This window comes from Corvus cornix, chromosome 2, assembly GCF_000738735.6.
Source record: "Corvus cornix cornix isolate S_Up_H32 chromosome 2, ASM73873v5, whole genome shotgun sequence".
NCBI lineage: Eukaryota > Metazoa > Chordata > Aves > Passeriformes > Corvidae > Corvus > Corvus cornix.
Window position 1 is genome coordinate 138,067,489 of NC_046333.1, and position 20,604 is coordinate 138,088,092.

The 20,604-nt window shown below is 35.0% G+C and overlaps 1 protein-coding gene across 3 annotated transcripts in view; it reads right to left on the reverse strand.

Moving 5' to 3' along the window:
* CSMD3 (CUB and Sushi multiple domains 3) overlaps positions 1-20,604 on the reverse strand; it is a 613,513-nt gene that overhangs the window by 90,858 nt on the left and 502,051 nt on the right. For all 3 annotated transcript variants that reach the window (XM_010404839.4, XM_010404843.4, XM_010404841.4), the window contains 7 exons: positions 19,252-19,348; positions 18,220-18,324; positions 13,114-13,232; positions 11,020-11,089; positions 8,722-8,838; positions 3,551-3,760; positions 1,908-2,096 (listed from right to left, as the gene is read on the reverse strand). In XM_010404839.4, coding sequence (XP_010403141.2) covers positions 1,908-2,096; positions 3,551-3,760; positions 8,722-8,838; positions 11,020-11,089; positions 13,114-13,232; positions 18,220-18,324; positions 19,252-19,348 — 907 coding nt within the window. The remainder of the gene's footprint in view (positions 1-1,907; positions 2,097-3,550; positions 3,761-8,721; positions 8,839-11,019; positions 11,090-13,113; positions 13,233-18,219; positions 18,325-19,251; positions 19,349-20,604) is intronic.

The window sequence follows — 20,604 nt, forward strand, 5'->3', positions numbered from 1 at the left end:
GGTGCATGGGGATGCAAGAAGAGAACAAAACTGTTTAAACAGAAAGCAAGTTTATTCATATTTAATTCAGATTGTCTGCTTCAAGAAGTCTGAGGAATTAAACAAGCCTTGGTATATCTTGTCTTACAATAAAGACATTAAAGCAAATACAAATTTAAGACATGCCATGTATTTCTAGGACTAGGCACATACAAAAAAGCCAGATTCACTTTAATGCTTTTGAATACCAATCCTTTATCTCAAATCAAACCAAGTATAACTAGAAGATAGCTCATTATACTTCTCCCACAACAGTAAAGAAAAAAAAAAACAAAACCTCAAAACGATCTGTAGCATATAAAAATGTCACAAACCCTTTACTAAAAATACCATAGTAAGTATCTGCACAAAACCCCATGTATTTTAAGAAATTTGTCTAGGAGCTGAGTAGTGTTGACAGTCTGTAATCATGCATCAAACACACATCTTAAATGTCTATTATCAAGTTGGTGGAATTTTTTTATCTTTTCATATCAAACTAAGTAGAAACAAAGAACATTCAGCCATTGTTCAAAAACTTCTTAAAAATTGACACTCAGAACACCAACATGCTTTGTACATCTTAGAATTTACTAATTAAATTCTTGGTTCCATTAAGGTATTTCAAAGAAACAGAATCACTCCATTCAATAAACTGTTTTGATTGTGAGGCACAGAAAATAAAGCTCGAACTAACTAATAGGAAAAGCTGAGTGTTTAGCAGTGAAGGTATGAACTGCTATTACTATTCCATACAACCCAGAAAATGGGTGTTGAAACTTAATTATAATTAATTAACTTCCTCCTCTTTCAAAAAAAAAAAGACAGTGTAAGTGCCATCTCCATTTTATATGATAAGGCTTCCCCTTTTGAATTCAGTATCAGTTAGGTCTTCATTTAGCTACCATATCCCCCAGAAATTCCTAAGGCTCACTGACTCCAGCAGGAATTTTGAATAATGAAGCTTCTCATTTAAGTACCTAAATCTGGGTATATGGTGTAAAATATACAGAAATCCAGAAAATAGAGAATCTTTTTATTTTCTGTTTGTGTGGTTGCTTTTGGTTTAGCAGTTTTTTTGGGAGTGGGGTGTTGTTGCTAGGGGTTTTTATTTAGGCATTTCTCTCCTGCATACTCAGTATTGAGGATCGCATTCTCAATGATGAGTTTTACCATTTAATATAGAGGGAAGTGAGGCCCTTAACTGCAGGACTAACCTTCTTTGGCCTGCTGCTTAGAAACAGGTTTCTTTCAGCATAGCTAGGGATGAGATAAACATTTCTACAGAAACAGCAGACACAGTCATTCTGTCTCCTGCAAATTTAAGCTGTGTGCAAGTCACAGTTCCTTGAACCTTCTTATTTGTTTCAAGCACAAGTGAAAAAAAAATGTAAAATAAAAAAAAAAAGTAATTAAAAAAAAATCCAATTCAGAAAATACATATGTACAAATGATTTCACAGAGCACTGGCTGGAGGATAATTTCACTCTAGACCACCTTTACCACTTCTTTCTAACTGACAAGACAGAACACAAGTGGCCATAATTTGTAAATTCAATTTTTGAAGCCTTTTTTCCTAATTCAGCCCAGAGCTTTTACTGCATTGCCTCACCCAGATTAAAAGCAGCATGGGTCTCCACAATCCAGACTTTAAGCCTAACCTACCAAAAGCAAACTTATTTTCTCAGATAATTTTTTAGAGATTTCATATTACAAAGCATTTCAGCTTCTCTGCTAAAATTTTAATGTGCAAAATTGAATACTTCCTTTGCAAAGACCACACTGTAAAAATACAGGCCTCTAAAAATCAAAAAGCTGAAATTACTTCAGTTAACAGTCTTAGAAAGACTTTCAAATAATGAAGGGTTTATAGGTCACCTGGAACATACCTTCACATCTGGGGAGAGGATGATTCCAATTGCGGCTGATGCCATGAAGACAAGTCAGAGCTGAATTTCCAATTAACGTGTAGCCAGGAAAACACTCAAATGAAATAGTTTGTCCTACAGTAAAGTCATGTCCAATAACAAAACCATTACGAAATGGTCGAGGATCAGGACAGCTTTGTAGCTGATATGCTGAAATAATAACGGTGGAAAAATTAGTAAAATACAAATTCTTATTATCTCAAAAATAAGAGCTTTTAATTAGAATAAAATTAAAAGTCATGGCTAGCCCATATGTTGGGAACTAAAGTTCCATGATGGTGATGATCAAATCATTGATCCTACACCTGGAGAAGTACAGTGAAACCAGCTACGCTTCTGTGCTGCTAAATAACATTTCCTTTTGCCGTTTGAAGATAGTGAGCTAGATGAAGTGCTTTTCTGATCCAATAGGAGTTGTCAGGTTTTACATCCTTATGTTTAAGGAAAATGAGAAATAAACATGTCTATACTTTTATTTGTTTTTTCCCAGAAAAATTAAAAGGCTCTATAATGAATTAGAATATCAAAGACTTTCTAGTGAACAAGAGTTGAAAACAAGCCTTTCTCACACATCTTGGTGATTTTTTCCACGATGATTTGAAGCATTGTCTTCTCATTACTGATGTGAGAACAAATAAGCTGTGCACAGTCTGCAGTATAAGAATATCATGTTGTGTATGCTTGAAAGAATCAGTTCTGTCTTATGTGGTTAAAACACAGAAAAGAACTTTCCAGCATTTTGACAAATGACAGCATCTCAAAAATTATTACTGTTACTATTAAGAGTATATAGTCTTACGTTTTTACTGTCCTTAGCAGTTTAAGCCACAAATTGACTTTTTCTTTAAAAGCTAATTCTTTTTACAGTGGCTCACTTTCAGAATGTTACAAAGAGTTCAAATCAATTTGGATTTGTTACTATTAAAAGAGTAATAGGAGACTGCTCTAAAGAAAAAACTCTTTAAAAATCACTCTTAGGTGTTATTCATATAATGAAAACGTGTCTAGTTTAAAATACACATTTGACCTTTTTTTCATGAACAGTGGTGGTCTAATCCCTTTTAAATGAATATGCAATTCTATAAATAGAACTATGATCTCGTGATCTTCACCAGGTCAGCATGACCTACTTGGGTACAAAAGAACAAGAACCTTCAGGGAAATGGTGAACTAGGAAATAAAAGGGATTTTGAGATTTTTGGGTTGGCATTAAATTGCACAAGCCTACATTGATCCAGTAATACAAAACAGTATTTAGATCTATCCTTTCCAGAACCCATTACACAAAATTAAAATTCTAGCATGCTTTCAAACATAGAATAGAGATGCTTCCTTTGTAAAGGCGTGCAATGTAAATTAATATGCCAATCAACTTCAGATATTGGCAATTATCTGTTTGTTGACATTTGACCTGATTTTAAAGAAAATATGCAATTAATTTGCTTTTTTCAGCTTAACTTTCTTCATTCTTCTGTTTTATCTCAGTGTTTAAACCTTCGGACTGAAACACATAAAGTCTTTCATATTTATTTTTAGGAATCCCCAAAACTCCATAATATCTTTAACAGGCACCTAGTTCTCTCATAAGAATGTCCAAATCTCACCTTGATATACAATATGAAATCCTTGTTTGTTCTGTGAGTAATCACTGTGAAAGTATAAGCTGGTTTCATGAGTTGTGCTGAACAGAGAGGCTGGTAGCTGGGGGCCACTTAGTCTCCCAATAACAGTGCTAGTTTCTGTGGATCCACTCCTAACTTCTAAGTAATCGTGTATGGTCTCCGTTGAGAAATTCAAAAATTGCAAATGGACACCTGAAAAACACAGTCACTAAATAAACACCACCAGTACCAAAACCAGGAGGGAAAATAAAGTGTGTACATCTTGCACTTATAATAGCAGAAGATAACCCGGTGGAAATCCACGTGCTATCTGGCAAGTGTCTGTATATCCCCCAGTCCTGATGTGTGTGGGGCTGCACATCTATCATCTGCTAGCAAACTTTAAATTGGAATAGTGGGTGAGCAGAAAGGCCTTGGGCCCAGCTCAGGATATCAGGCAGACAGAGCCTCTGCTGGTACACCAAGGACTTGTGAAAGCAGAGTACATGTGAGTAAGTGCTGCACACACACACTGTGGTATACGATGGCCTTGGTGACAGAAATTTCTGATTTTTTGGTTCAGTAAGGAATAGCAAGGCAGCTTAATATCCATTTCCAAGTTATTTCTCCTGACCAGGTGATGTATTACAAAAATTATTTGGCATAAGAAGAAAATTATCATCACTGAATAGTTGGAGGCTCTTAAACATTTTCCTGTTTATACATATTTGTATATAAGTTACAACAAAGTAAAATTTGTATTTTGTCTGGATCTATTGCAACTATGGCATGATAATGCAGTAGTTTCATTAGAAAGACAATTGAGTCCTACTGGTATTTCTGGCAAAGACAATCAACACATTTTCATATAAAACTGAAAATAAAAGATGTAATTTCAGATTGTCTTGGGGTGACTTTATGATGTGTATCCCATATTGCTGCCCTATGCCCAGAAATTAATTTTTGTGCCTTTCTATGCCTTTAAACTGAGCCTGAGAGGGGAAAGGAAAAACTGAGCAAAACTTTTTCAAAGCAGTTTGCAGCTTGTTCAAGGTCATACAGAGATAGCGACTTTTTTTTCCAGCTGCTGCAGGGGGAGGGAGGAAGAACCCGGCTTGCTGTTTTCCAGTCAGCTTTTGGCGAGTTGTTCAGTTTCTTTTTCTCCGAAGAGAGACTGAGAGTTGAACTTTTTTCCTTCCCTCACATTTCGGATTTTCTCCCTTTTCTGTTGGACTGCTTCAACATCAGAACACATCGGGAGAACTTTCCACCAAGCGCAGAGGGCCGGCCCTGGGCCAAGTCCCAGCTCTGAGGATGCCAAAGGGAGGACTCTAACACTTTCCCAGGTTTTTCCCCCACAGGGAAAGATTTAAGCATTTAGCATTATTATCCTTTTCCTGTGTGTTTGTTAAATAAATAGTTTTTATCTCCTTCACTTTCCTTCGAGGAAAATTTATTTTTCCTGAACCTGGTGGGGGAGGGGTGGTGACCTGCCTTCTCTCAGAGGATATATCTCTAAATTTGGCCAAACCGGCCCACAGATAAATTATTGAAAGTCATTAATAGTTCTGTAACTCCTAAACTGTAATACCTAAATAGTGTTTGTCACTGTCTTTTAGGACTTCCCCCCAGATACCATGTAAAGTTTATGAATGATTTTCTGAAGCATGAAACATTTTATAAGTAAGTTAGGTGCATAAATAAATTACTTGTTACCCTGATAATTTCTGTCTTGCTTTATCTGAATACACTCTAAGTGATAAGAAAGCTTTTTCTTGGAAGTGTCATTCTTGACTTTGTCAGCCTTCCAAATACTTCCTACACAGAGAATCATGTTATATTCAAACTTTGCTTTTTCTCTATCATGATATTTTGGCCTTTCATTTGATGCTCTGAACCATACAGTTGCCCAAAGTTTAAGCTGTCATTAATAACTGCCAGCTCACATGACCTTGCTGTCAGTTTTTTCCTCTTTCACCAACTTCCTTTGATACAAATGTAGAAATATATTTTTGTTGATCATCCTGCTCTCTCTATCGTACTGTCTTTCTCTTCAAGTTTCTGAACTATATCAATCTTCCGAAGTATTCATCCCTTGCTCCACCAGTAGCACCTGCCTCTATTTGTCTGGGACTTCAGCTTGTTAGACTGATATTTTTTTCTATGACTTTTTGCAGTTTGGAGACCCTGCTTGAAAGAGCATTTAATATATTTATATATGCAAATCAACACAGTGTCATTGGTTTACATTACACCATTAGCTAATATACAGTGGAGAAGCTTATGATCTGTAACTTATAATTGGGAGAAAGACTTCCTAAAAAGAGTTAAACAAGTGAAAGTCTATACAAGGTTCCCATGATAAGTCTTCTTGAGTTTTTCTATTTACTACACAAAAGAATTGGATTTAAGTGCCTCCACCAGATCAGTCACAGCATCACTAAAACCAGTTTTAGCCATCACTTCTTCAAATGTCATATTTTTCATTTTTTACAGTGAAATTTTATTTTAATATTCAATTTAGTTTCAAACGTATCTCACTTAGAAAAATGTCAAGCATGTTTCAATCTGTGCAGTCTTAGTTTTCTTATAGAAAATTAAACATTTAGTTTTCCTGGAAAACAATTCATAAATCCAGTGAATAACCTTCAGTTAGTACAAAGCAGTTCAAACTATGGATTTTGATGGAGTTAAACTTACTTATCCAAGAAACTGTTTCCAAAACTTCAGTAGCTGAATCTCCTGCCTAATACAAGTCAAACTAAACAGTATGTTAATAATGTAAACTGTAAATAGCAGTCTAAGGAGCTAAGTTGGAATTATTGGACACATAAGCCTGACAGAATGCAAGCATAGAAAATGGGGTAAGGAGTCAGTACGGGAATGGAGACAGGATAGCAGTAAACTGAGGGAAGAGGCAGATTGCAATGTATTTGGGATAAAAAGACAGCAGGTTCTGCATGCAGTTGAACACACCATTTTATTAAATTTGAAATGTAACCAATATTCCATATTTTTATTATTTCTTCTTTATTAGCAGATGTCTTTGGAACCATCTGTCAAAGTATCCTGTTCCCTTATAGCTATGAACATCCTTTTCTCTTGCAGATTTGACCCAGGATTAATGCACCTACTACTGCTACAACTTTTTTTTGATAACTTAATGAGCAGAAATCTATTTGAGATTCTAGACTGGATTATGACTAGTAATGAAGCACTATAAATTGTCCCATCAGGCTGTCTAAAAACTCAGGTAGTGGCAGAGTTAAAGTGTCTATGTTATTTCTATAAAACACTAAGACAAAAAGAAAAAAACAATTATTGACTGTAATCTTGTGTGTTTTGAATAAAATGCACACAAACAAATTGGGTTCTATATAGAAATCCCTATTCTAATATAATGTATTTCCCCAGATATATCCGGTTATGTCAATGTTACAGAACGTTTAATATTTTTCAATATAAACAACCCATGCAGAACAATTGGCTTTCATTTAAATCATAAGTGAACTAGGCTATGGAATTTCTAATAAAAAATACCACAGAATTGATTTTAAAAGAAGAGGGAAAGAATCTGAACTCCTGCAGAAGAGAACACTATTTGAGATTCCACACTCACTCTGGAAGATCCAGAAATTCTGTACCATCAAGTAAAGAGTATGACAGAAGATGGCAAGTATAAAATAGAAAACAACGGGGCCTGTTTAAGAAAACCAGCACACCATTCAACTAGCATATAAAGAAAAAAATCCAAGTGCACATGCTCCTAAAAACGTGCAACAAGTTAACAAATTAGATAGGACAGCTCTACTGGCTAGCTTTGAATTAAGATTTCACAATAAAATATGTATAGGATCCACCCAAAGTTGCTCAAGGGGTTAGCCAATGTAATTAAAATGCTGATAATACCTATACAAAATCATGGTGAAATAAGAGAAGTTCTAGTGACTTGAAAAAGTCTGAATATATATTCACCTTTAAGACAACAAAGAGAACCTGGGAAATGGAACTAAAGTTTGCTGCAGTACTTGGAAAAATTATGGAATTTAGTTAATTGGAGGCAATTTCCAAACATAAAAAAGACAAAAAGACACTTGGGAGCAGCCAACATGGATTTACTAACAGAAAATAACAGCTAATCAAACATTATATCCTTCTTTTATTAAATTGACAAAGGGAGAAAAGTGTATATAATATACTTTCACTCTGCTTTGGCTTTTGACTAGGTCTATAACATTCTCATCTGGAAGCTGAACATACATGAGCTTGATGAATGGAAAGGAAGTCGGTTAAAAATTAACATAACTTTGAAGCTCCAAGGGTGATAATCAGCCATTCAATTGCTGGCAGCCAGTAACAAGCACAATGTTATGTGGGTTGCTATGGGAGCTTACAGTTTTATTCCTTCAGAAGAGACTTGGAAAATGAGAATGCATCCTCAACAAATGTGTGGAGGATACTAAACTAGGGCTTGTGGATTATGTCCTAAATGGCACAATTTTTGTCTGAAGAACACTAAAAAATTTAAGGACAGAGTAAATAACGTTTGCACAAGGAGAGGTTCAAAATTCTACATCTGGAGTACAACATCGTTATCTTTTACAGGCTGGGAACTGACTAGGTGAGTAGCAGCCCCAATGAGAAGGTTCCACCAGTCATGGGCTTGGTCCAGTGTTATTGACAATTTTACTTGAGTGGGAAGTTTGACAACTTTAGGTGGCAGGCTTCTACATTTCCTTTCAAAGAACATTTCTATGCAGATGTGATTTTCACCTGGGATATGCAATGAAGTTTAATGATAAAATAATTAATTAAAATGTAACTTGAACTTCTAAATTGACTTGGTGTAAAATATTAATAAAACATTTATTTTTGTTGGGTTTATGACTTAACAAAAAGAGAAATCAATCCGGTTAAGTTAGAAAATTGTGCTTAATTCTAATTAGACAGTTACACCTTTATCAGAAAATTGTGGCATATATTAAATGAAAAACCAAGAACCTTGTAGCTTTTCTATTCTGTATCTTTCTTTTAAGGTTTTGTTAACTTCTTCAAAGGAATTATAATTACTTTTGGTTTTTTGCTAGGATAAAGATTAACAATATTTTAAAATCTATGTTCAGTGTTTTGCACCAATAAAAAAAACAATTTTAAATCCATAAAAGAGCACATACCAAACCCAACAGGCAGTTTTATTGTCCATGTGCAATCCAAACTGCTAGGATAGTTGCCAGGAAACCCCGGACTGAGTATCACTCCACTGAAGTCTGACATGGTACCACCACATTGTGCTAAAAAAAAAAGCAAAAACAATTTTAAGAGGAGTGAATTGAGGTAAAAATTAATCCAGAACACTGAAGATCCTTATAGCATTAATAATATAATAATACCTAAGGCTATATTTAAAAAAAATAAACAAACATACCTTTACCACTAAATATCTGTAAGAAAGTCATTTAAAAGTAAGCACTTTAAAAACTTGTATCAATTCTGAATTGAGTAGATTTTAACTTGGGGGATACACACACCCAAAATAGAACAAATCATAGAATCACAGAATCATTTATATTGGAAAAGACCTCCAAGACCATTGAGTCCAACCTCTGATCGATCACTACCTTGCCAATTAGACTATGGCACTAAATTCCACATCCAGCCACTTGAATATCCACAGGGATGCTGACTCCACCACGTCGTGGGCAGCCCATTCTGTGAAGAAATGATCTGAAATTCCTGACTACCCTTTCCATAAAGAGATTCTTCCTGATGTCCAACCTGGACCTCCCCAGGTGCATCTTGAGACTCTGACCTCTCATCCTGTCACTTGTTGCCCAGGAGAAGAGACCAACCCACACCTTGCTACAGCCTCCTTTCAGAGAGTTGTAGAGAGTGATAACCTCCCTGAACCTCCTTTTCTCCAGGCCAAACACCCCCAGCTCCCTCAGCTGCTCTTCGTAAGACGTGTGCTCCAGACCTTTCCCAAGCTTTTTTCCCCTAACTTTTACTCTGTAACCTGTCTACAAGAACTGCTCTTGTGAGAGGCAAGCAGCACGCATCAGCTTATATCAGCACTGAGACAATTCTGCATCAGTTTGTAAAGGAGCATCTGAATAACATAAGATAATCTATTATAAAAAGACTCTGTACTCAAAGTGTTTCAAGAGGCCTTTTAAAAACTGCAGTTGTATCCTGTTGTTCTAAAAATGAGTTAAAATAAACAAACTTAGAAAAGTACACATACATATACTTCCAGAAATTAAGCTAAATTCATTTCTTAATTTTATTTTTATTTTCAGGCATGACATCAGTAAAAAAAATTACTCAGACTTCCATATTACATTTAAAGATGGTAATTATGATAAACAGAATTTTGTTTAGCACTTTTGTTCCAGTAAAATTTGCTACATCATTTGAAATACAAGTAAAAATCATTACTTGCAAAAAAGAAGGAAAAATAAAAGGAAAAAAAAAAATCCTCTAAAATTTTAGCACAGCATCTTTATCTTCAGAATTTACCAAGAGCAGTGCAATTATATCAGACTTCCTAACCATATGTTAATGCATAATGACAAAAACTGAAGACTAACTCCTGAAAAAATTCTTGTTGAATATTTATAAATTCTAAGCTGAAGGAGCTCAGTACTTCATAGGAGCTTTTTAACACCCCACAGGATTAAGAACAGGATTATGTGAGGCAGCTCAGGAGGATATATATTAACTGTTTTGAAGAAAAGCAAAGCAAAAAAATCTTTAATGAGATCTGAAGCATCCTGCTTTCCCTACATTCAAGATTACAAATCCTGATAACTTTTAGTGTTAGAGAACCCAAACAAAAAGGCATTTCCATTCAGTGAAAGAGATTACAACTAGAAGGAGTTTTACATTACTCACATTTATTCATCATATAAAAAGAGCATATTTAACTGCACTTCAGAGGTTTCATTTTGGTTTCTGACAGGTTTTCAGTGCTTTTTCCAATAATTTTATAGAAATATATATAATTTACCTTGAAAAATAATGTATCTTCTGAAATTTAGTAGACATGCTTATGTTGAACTCATTAGAGATGAAAACGTAATGTTTTTTCTATTTTAGTATCTTCTACAATTGTCAATTCTCTTCTGGGGAAATGAGTCCTAAATAAATTAGTTGTGTTGCAAGGGTCTCTGGAGGTGTCATCCCTGATAATGAATTGATGATATTTTCTGACTAGAACATATAGAATCATATCATGGAACAGTTTGGGTTGAAAGGGACAACATACGTCTTTCTTTTACTGCTTGGACACTTCAGAAAAGATTTGCCAACATAATGTGCAGGAACCTTTGAAAATCTTTAATTTAATTCGACCATTTTCACATTTAATTAAGTTCCTCCAGTTCTCCCAATTCTTTCCACGACATGTGTCTATTAGAGTTCTCCGGTTTTCTCATTCTGACATGTTTAAGAAAAATGATGTATGCTGAACATACCTAAACATATTGGAATAGGATAATTCCATCTTCTTACTGGTCCAGGCATACAAGTGATATGTGAATGTCCCTAAAATGACACAATATTTGCTAATTCATATAAAAATATACAGTATACAGCACAACATTAGTATTTCAACAAAAAGAATGTATAATTTAAAACATCATCAAAATATACAAAACCAGAAAGGTATAGTAATTACATTGTACACCTTGAATTGTATCATGTCTTCAATACAGCAGAGAAGACTGTGTCTGTTAGCCCACTAGATGATGGTGTCTATGCCATTAAAATTATTTCTTACAGTATAGCAGAATCCAGCTGAATTCTATGCATGCTTCAGTATAAACCAAGGGTCTGGAAACTACAGGTCTAACTGAAACAATGTTTACATAGCATGGATTTACATCATTTGTTGAACATGATAAAACTATACATAATATACAAATTATGTAAGTGCTGACTTTACATCTTAAATTCTTAATAGAGACACCCTCTGTGTTCATTGGCCTCATGTAATTGTAATTGTCTTCCAGAGAAAGCAAACAAAAGGAAAATCTTAAGAGAAAATGGTACTTGGGATATCTTCCAAAACCATCTAGTCAGACTTGCATAAGCCAGAAAAACCATAGGGGAGGGAAGAAACTTTACATGTGTGTTTGCACAGTCTATGCTCTTAAGTTTTTTATTTTCTGTATTTTGTATTTTCTTTATTTCAGCCATTTACTGTGGCTTATCTGTTCACACACTTGTATATAAGTTGGAAATTAAAGCAAAGAAGCAAAAAATATGTGTCATGTTGTTTCCTAGAGTGACCAGTTAAAATCAGGCAATATTAGAAGAAAACTTCAATAGTCATTCTCAGAGCTGCAAGCACAGAACATGTATTTCATCCATACTTGAAATGCAACAAATTTGCAGGCATGACTAGGAATTCTGTCTTGAAGGGGAAATTGGGATACAGGTCCCAAAGCCAAACATCAGTTGAAATCTGGAAGCAGACAACTATTTTGTTTCTATCACTATACATAAACTAGGCTTTTTTTTTCAAAGAATATAATTCGATTTCTATTTTTGATGCAGTGCATATGAACCTAGTATCTAGGTTTTCACAGAATTATATGAAATAAATATTTGAAATTATTAGCATTTTTAAATTTCATTTAATTAGTCTGACACATCAACAGGTGTCACAGGTGAGACTAATATTAATGGTATTTGGTCATTCTGGCATATTTTGCTATATTCCTCCAAAGGTATACATAACTCCATGAGCAGTTAATCATGTGCTGTTACATAGAAATTATTTTCTTCTTTTAAGACTTTTCTTTTTAGAGTGCTTGGTTAATGTGATTATTTTCTGTCCTTTTGTCTCTCAAAGTGCTAGATAAATGAAAGACTGTAGAATCTGCAGAGTCTTTTTGAGCAGCCTCAAGTGAAAACACTACTCAGTTTTGGATCTGATTCTATGGAATAACTGTACAAGTTTTTGAAAATATTTTCCAGATCTTTCCTATAGGCAGAGAAGTTCCTACTGGTGATTTAAAATCACTGCATTTCCCCTGGATATACCTATTGCTAATGTAAGGACATTGCAAATTTACAGATTGCAAAAATTCACCCCTATTTGATAAATATTTTGGAGAAAAAGACCCAAGAAATTGCTGAAAGAAAACAACTATCTGATTTTCTAAGAAAAGCAATTATGTCTTTCCCTTTGTTTGTTTTTAGTCCCCCTCTTTACTTACTTTCTTTTTCCTCCTGTGCATAGAGAACTATTGTTAATTCTTCATCAGGTGATTTTAACTTAATTTGCCAACACTTCTTGGTTCAGCTCTGAATACCAAAGATGCCATCAACAATAGATAACAACCTATAATCACTAATGCAGAGGAAGCACCAAGGCACACACTTCTGATGGAATATTTGGATAATTTCTAATTTATTGTCTGGCAGAAAAATAAACAGTCCTGCAAACCTATCATGTGTTCATAATTCCTGAAGAGTTCAGTGTCCATTTTGCATTGAGAGACCCAAACATAACCATGTTAACAAACTGAAAGGCACCATTTGAAATTGGAAACTTGGCTCACCTGAAGAGAATAACCCTGGTCACACTGGAAAGACACCACATCTCCAACCATGTATCTGTCTCCAATTTTGATTCCATTACTTGGGGTCTGCGGTTCAGGACAAGAGTCCAAACCTATAGCTGAGAAAAATAGAGAAGTTTAGTCATTCTAATGAACATAAAACCAGATTTTAGGTTCAGACAGAACTGCATACATTGCACATAGGCACATTGTATTGATAAGTGTTAGGGAACTCTTGGGAATCAGCAGTTGTCAGTGGACAAGTGACATATTATTTTGGAACAACTGTATATAAACAGAAAATAAAATCTTCTTTCCTGAGTAAAGGAAAAGAATCAGTGTGGCAGCAACAAACACTTCCCAATCTGCACTCTCAATTCTAAAATTCCACTATCTCCTGGCACAGACTCATTCAGTTCTACATCCACTCTCACTCCTAATTACAGCCACATAATTCAGACTGGGAGCACCTCCACTATCCTTTACCAGAATGTGTTACAGGGGAGGCTGGCTGAAATATAAGTGGAAAACACAGGAAAAACAGTACAAGTAAAAGTACTCTCCTGCATTCCATCCTTCACAGGTCTGACTCAAGTCTTTGATTCAGGTACACATATATACACACATAGAATATATATTTGCATCAGATTTCATCTAATCTTCTATGTTTAAAGAAGTATCTACACAGCTATAACACTTATATATTGAATTTCTGATTGCAATAGAAGCCAGTTTCCCAAGAGACCACATGCTTTTTTCCATGGTCATCAAAAAGATAAAGAATTTTCTTTTCCTTGCATCTACCCAGGAAGATCCAGGAATGTAAGAATGTGTGTAACATTAAGCATAGTCAGCTGAGTTGCTTTCTTTGCCTACTGTAAGAATTGCACCCTAGTTGTGAAGTCAGGTCTGTTACACAACTGGGCATCAGTACACAGGACAATAGGGAAACATTTGACTGGGATTCAATTATGGCCTCCTAGTACCTCAGAATATTATCAAAGTCTGCATGTTTTAAAACTTACTATATGTAACTGGTCACTTCATGTAAGATTCTCACTCAGCGAAAACTACTATTTGAAGACTCTTAAAATAGTGCATTTTTATACAATATTAAAGACAAAAGCTAACAAAAATTTTTAGCTTTCAAATTCTATATTCTGTTCTCAAACTAGAGAAGAGCAAAGAACCTGTTTTGAAAATGGCTGATGGACTTAGATCCACTTTTTACATTTCAAACAGTTAGAGTGTGATCCAGTTCATGTAAAAAGTACAGAAGATGCAAAATAACAAGTGTGCTTGACTTACACAGACGATTGCTTATAATCTGTTTTGAACAGTTAAACAAAGAATTAGTAGGCTTCAGTTTCCAATTACTGAACCTTCGGCTGAGATGCATAACCTAGCTATGTGAATACTCAGGCCATGCAAAGTGAAATGAGTTCATTTAAATGCCTTTCTCAGGGTACCTTAGCAGCCCAAACCACATTCACAGGTATTCATCCTATTGTCTCTCACTTCAATTAATAAAATAATATTTGGGAAAAAAATACAGTCTGAACATCTAAAATATCTTTCAAGAAACTGAAACAAATTTTGACACCTTCCCAGCTGAGGACTAGTTCAGAACTTGTGTCTCTGGAGTGTCATGATATTTACTCAGGTCTTAAAGGTATTCATAAATGTATTAATAAAGACAGTCTGTTCATTATTGATTTATTTGTGGTGCATGAATAGTTTCTTGAACTACATTATACTACTCTCACAGTAAAATGTGTTAGATTCTTAAACTTTCATAACCAATGGCAATAAAGATTTTAACATATGCATTCATTCTGTACCTTCCAATTTTCAGATAAGAAGAATTGTATATAAGGAAAAAGAAGCTATTTGATGCTGCCTTGCCCTTCTCCAGCAGCTCCTGTGATGCTCAATACAAAATACTACCAATGAAATTTTGGATAATACAAAACTTTAATTAGAGAAAATGAGGAATAAATTAAAATTTTTATAGTGGTATAAAACATATAAACATTATGGAAGTGTTTAACAAGCCATTCTGTGGTGTTCTTTGTTGACAAACTTCAGGTGATGTAATATATTTTCAATGTAATATATTTTTGTATTTAAGGTACCATTGGAATACACAAAATGAATGTTATGGATACAATAACAACTTAAGGATTCAACAGAGAAGTAAAAATTTGCTAGAAAAAACATTACAGATAAGAACACTACTCAGCTTCAGAACAGGAACACTTATACCCTTATGTCAAAGTATCATTTACTTGGTGTTAAGATATTTCTTCAACAAATAAAGTTCTTTTTGTTTTCTTTTACTTTTATATAAGCATTTGGATTTTTTAGGAGCTCAAAAGATAATCCCTAGTAGACAGGAAAAAAAACTATTCATGAGGGATGAAAAGAGATATTGGAAATGAAACAGAATGAATTCTTCCTATAGAAAATTGTTGCTGAGATGAAAAAGTAATCATTTTGGCAAATGGGGTGCACTTCCCCTCAGACTTGTGTCTCCTAGAATAGGTGAAATAGACTTGGAAGATCCACTACCAGTTGAACAAAAACAATCTTTATGGCAAACTCACTTGAAAAATGCTTAATATAAATATGTAACTCTGATGTGATTTTGCATGAGAACCAGGCACTGATACTTCAAAGACCAAGACTTTAATTTAGCTGACTCCACATGATGTCCTCGGCCAACATATGCTCTGATGAAATGCAATGAATTTATGAAACTCTGACATTAAAATCTGGCCATTACTTTCCATTTACTAACTATCTTGATAAACATAATCACAGCTTTTAGAGCAGAGACTGTTGTCTGAGAATTAGATATGACAAGGACAACTGAAGAGAGTGAACTCTGTTCGTATCTCTTTCTTTCTGGAGAAATTTCTTCACAAATACAGCAGTTTTGTGAGTTCTGGAATCACAAGAACACATCCAGTCTCTTTGTTGTACAAAAATGAAAGAGACAAAAACCCAAAAGATGCACAAGGTACAGTTTCTGTTGTCTTCCTGTCTAGCAATGATGACAAAGTGTTGTCCCTTAGCTTAATCTCCAGTCTCAAATTCATGATTCAGCCCAATGCAGAATTTTCCACAGTCTCTTCTTGAAAAACAATTGAATGACAGATGGGAAAAAAAAATCATAAAACTTCCACAGGAAATAGAAACTGTGACTTTCTTGGAGAATAGTGGGGGAGTAAGAGTCATGGATTCAAGGACTAAACCAGCTGGTGCCTAGGGCTTGAAATCCAGACTAAGCAATTAACTATAGGGTTTCAGGACAGCTGACCCCAACTGAAGAAATTCCATACCATATGACACCATGCTCAGCATATAAACTAAGGGGAAAACTGGCTGGAGGCTGCATCTTGTGAACTGGCTGGGTATCAGTCAGTGTGTGGTGAACATTGCATTGTGCATAATTTGGGTTTTTCTTTTTTTTTTTTTAATTTTTGTTTGTTTGGGTTTTTTGGTGGGTGTTTTTGTGGTTTTTTTGTGTAGTTTTGTTTTGTTTTGTTTAATTTTATTATTATTATTTATTTATGTTATTATTATTATTTCCCCTTCTTTTTCTGTCCTATTAAACTGTCTTTATGTCAAACCACAAATTTGACTTTTTTCCAAATCTCTTTCCCATCCTCCTTGGGAGGGGGGGGAAGGAAGTGAGCGAGCAGCTTTATGGTGCTTACCTGCTGTCTGGATTAAATCACCACAGACTGTATGATGTTGTAATCACATATCTTTATCACTTGCACAAGAAAAGTTAATTAATCATTTATCTTGTAAAACAGCATATTTCACTGAGCCACTGGTTAACTGGGTATCTACGAGGGACATCAGTATTATTTCCTGAATCACAAATTTTCAACATATACTTTGTGTTTATACACTCACATAGAAAACATTACATTTGTACAGATTCACACATACATCCCTGTAGAAATCCATATGCACATATTTGGCTATTGTTCTTGACATGGACCAATACTTTAAAAAGTATACAGTGAATCTTTTTTTAAAGGTGGAAACTGTATACGGGCAGTATATTACATATATTATTTGGATGTGTGGGAATACAAAGGTGCATTTTGACTTTCATTGGATTCGACCTCATTTTATTTCATTTTCATAACTTCCTGCAGTTTTTTCCCATCTGAAGTTGTAAGCAGCTGAGAGAGTATCTGCATTTCAAGAAGTGGCAGGATAACTCTACCTATAATTAATGTTTAGTTATAGACAAGTGATCAGGCAGCAATTTTGCAAGGCTGTGTTCTCCATCTCGATAATCAGACAACCAGAGCATGGGATTTGCATATGGTAAAACTGACAAGAAATAACCGTGACACAATTATGCAGATCAGACACCAGAACCAATACAAGCAGAGGGAGCTGCACAGCTGGTGATTGCCAAAATTCCTGTCAGTCAGCTGAGACAAAGTCATTCAGACAGAAAGCACGTTTATAATCGCAGCCTTTTCCACTAGTGAGGTACTCAGCGATAATAAAAAATGTTTGAAAAAATTCAGTGTTCTCACCAACCTGCAGGCATTTCTCAGTTAAGAAGCACAAATGCTGTTTTCAGATTATTCCTTCTCTCCTCTTTGCCAAGGGTGACTAGTATTTGTGTCCTACACATTCATGCTGTATAGCACATTTATTACTGTATTGAGCATAATTTGTAGATTTTGGCAAGAAGTGGTGGGGTGTGGAGCTGCAGGTGTGTTATCTATGGGAAGAGACCAGGGTTGCACTGGAAACAATGGATTAGGATTGTCACATGAGCATATCCGCATTTATTTCTGGCTACTGTAGGTTCAGACGAGTTTTTCAGAGAGCAAAAACAACTTGAGGATGAAAGCAAGACAAACTAAATTTCACAGTCCTTATAGTACAGTTTTAAGGCCTGAATTTGCTCACTTGTATTTAAATGAGGATTTTACTAATGACTTTGAAGTTACAGTATGTAGCTCATTATGTGCAACAGGAATAATTATTCCTCTCTTGTATAGTTTAGGTAGAACTGATGTCTGGAACCAGCAAGTGCTCTTTATTAATTGAATATTTCTGAATTACCTGTATACTCAAGGTGAAATCCAGCGGCTGAAACACTGATATCAGACTGAAAATTGAGGTACAGATTATTTGATGTGCTGTTTAGAAGTGGAGGTATGGTCGTTCCTGAAAAGAGAATTAAAAATATTATTGAAGTGCACAGAAAGTTAAATAAATGCACATGTAAGTGTGTGTGTGTCTCTTGTGTGTGTATAAACAGAGTTAAGGAGAGAAAAAAAAAGAAAGGGGAAGAGGGTGGGGACAGGAGATAGGTCACATAACCAATTCTACAATATTCTGTCATCATGGATGCTATCAAACTCCTGTCCCTATAAAAGTTTGATTACATTTTCAGTGCACCGCAATATCGGAGACATGAACAACAGACAAGCAAAGGTTAATATAAATTTATGCTACTTGATTTTATCCACAAAAGGAGAAATACTCACTAGGGTTTTCTTAAGAGTAAATCCTGTAACCAGAATGATTCTAAACATAACAGTCACATATATCGAGCAGCTCTGAAAATATGTTGCAGGACTGTTAGAAATGTGATTGATTCATTTGTGTCTCAGCACAAGACAATATGATTGCCTCTGATCTCTTAACATACACATGGTTTTAGTATAATGAAAAAAAAACAAAACACCACAAGAAAAAGTAAGGAAAAAAAACCAGGGCTGTCTTCTTTTTCTAAAATAAGGATAGAGAATGCATCCTTTTGTCATGTACAATATTAGGAGATACCTATTTTTGAGGTCTGTATTTCTGGACCCTGCTACAAGTGCGAGAAAAAAGATTGGATTACGAGAGATCTAGTTTGGAATCCTCTGAAAGTTATTTCATGTCTAACATTTTAAAATATACAGGTTTATGAAAGTCTCCTAAGTGATGATAACTGATTAAAACAGAAATAATATTACCTGCTGCTAATTATGGGAGAAACAAACACACATACCATGCTCAAGCATGCTTACACGCATAGAAAGAGACCTATCTTTACGGTAAAGAGTTGAATCTGTGAACCATTTATTGTAAAATCTTCTTAGTCACCTGAATAACTTCCAAGTCTTGGAGCATTGTTGTCAGCACCATCATAAAAATCTAAGGAATCCCAGTTGTGTTCTGTGGCAAAACTCACCACTTGCACCTATAAAGAAAAATGTGAGGTAAAGAACGTAAGCTTCTCCTCTGTATTCAAGCTCAAAGATGACTCTAAATTGTAGCCTCTGTTGCCTTCAGTCATGAAAAGTTACCTTGCTCTCGTCAAAGAGAATGGAAAATCATCATGAAGTGAATAAAATGGCAACTGTTTTTTATGTGATTACCAATTCAAACTATAAATCCTGTAACCCGAAGTGACAACCACATATTACCTCTGTCAAGAGGCACACAACCATGTAAATCAGATGGGTATAGAATATGATTCTCTTGTTTGGAAGACATTGAGGAGAAGATGACACACGGTATTTTCAATTACGGCAGTTTTTTTCTCTCTCGTTTCACCAGCACTAAACTAGTCCCACAGGGATGCATGATGATTCATCTATTTTGCCATTTTAAATTCTGCCTCCAGGTAAGAGAAAACTGCTGTGTTTGGCTACATTCATCACCAACTCATCTCCTCAGAAGGAGCTGTCACTAGCATGCTATAAGCAAACGGCAGAATAGCCACTCCATTTCTTCCAGAGGTGACAACATTCTTCCACTCAATAAGGAGATGCAAAGTGGTAAGGAGATAAACTGTAAGAGGGAGGATATATCTGTTCTCATACAGTGAAATCACAAATCACACCTTACAAAGTAGAGAAATACCAGATTCTTCTTATGGTTTTGTAGGGAACAGTTTCTGGTGCTAGCTTTTTGTTTAACTGTTTATTGAAAAGCTTTAAAAGAGTGACAGAGACATGATGAAACCCCAACCACACTCAGAAAGGGGTGCCTTAGTCATTAAGTTAGAGAATTATGCTTCTTTTGCCTCAATTATTCTTTTTTTTTTTTTTTAATGGAATCATTTCAACAGAAGCAATAACCACCAGTTCCAGTAAAACCAAGTAATGCAGTCATTTTCTATGTGAAATATATTACTTGGACCTTGTTCTACATAAAATGAATGTTCAGTTGTCATGGGCTGTTGGCTACCTATTTCTTGGATGGGGGCCTTAAATACCATACCTATTTCTGCGGGAATTGGTCAGATACTATAGTCAAAGGATTTCTTTTTCTTAAGTGAAGCAGTGAAGAGGCCCTGACTGTTAGCAAGCTTCAGATACTTGGAGACAGTAAATATATTTTTTCTTATTACAACTCTGGAGCAAAAGAATATCATGAAGATTAAACACCTAAATTGAAATCAAAGTTAGTAATTTAATCACCTTATTAATGATTCTGAAAAATGCAGCCTGT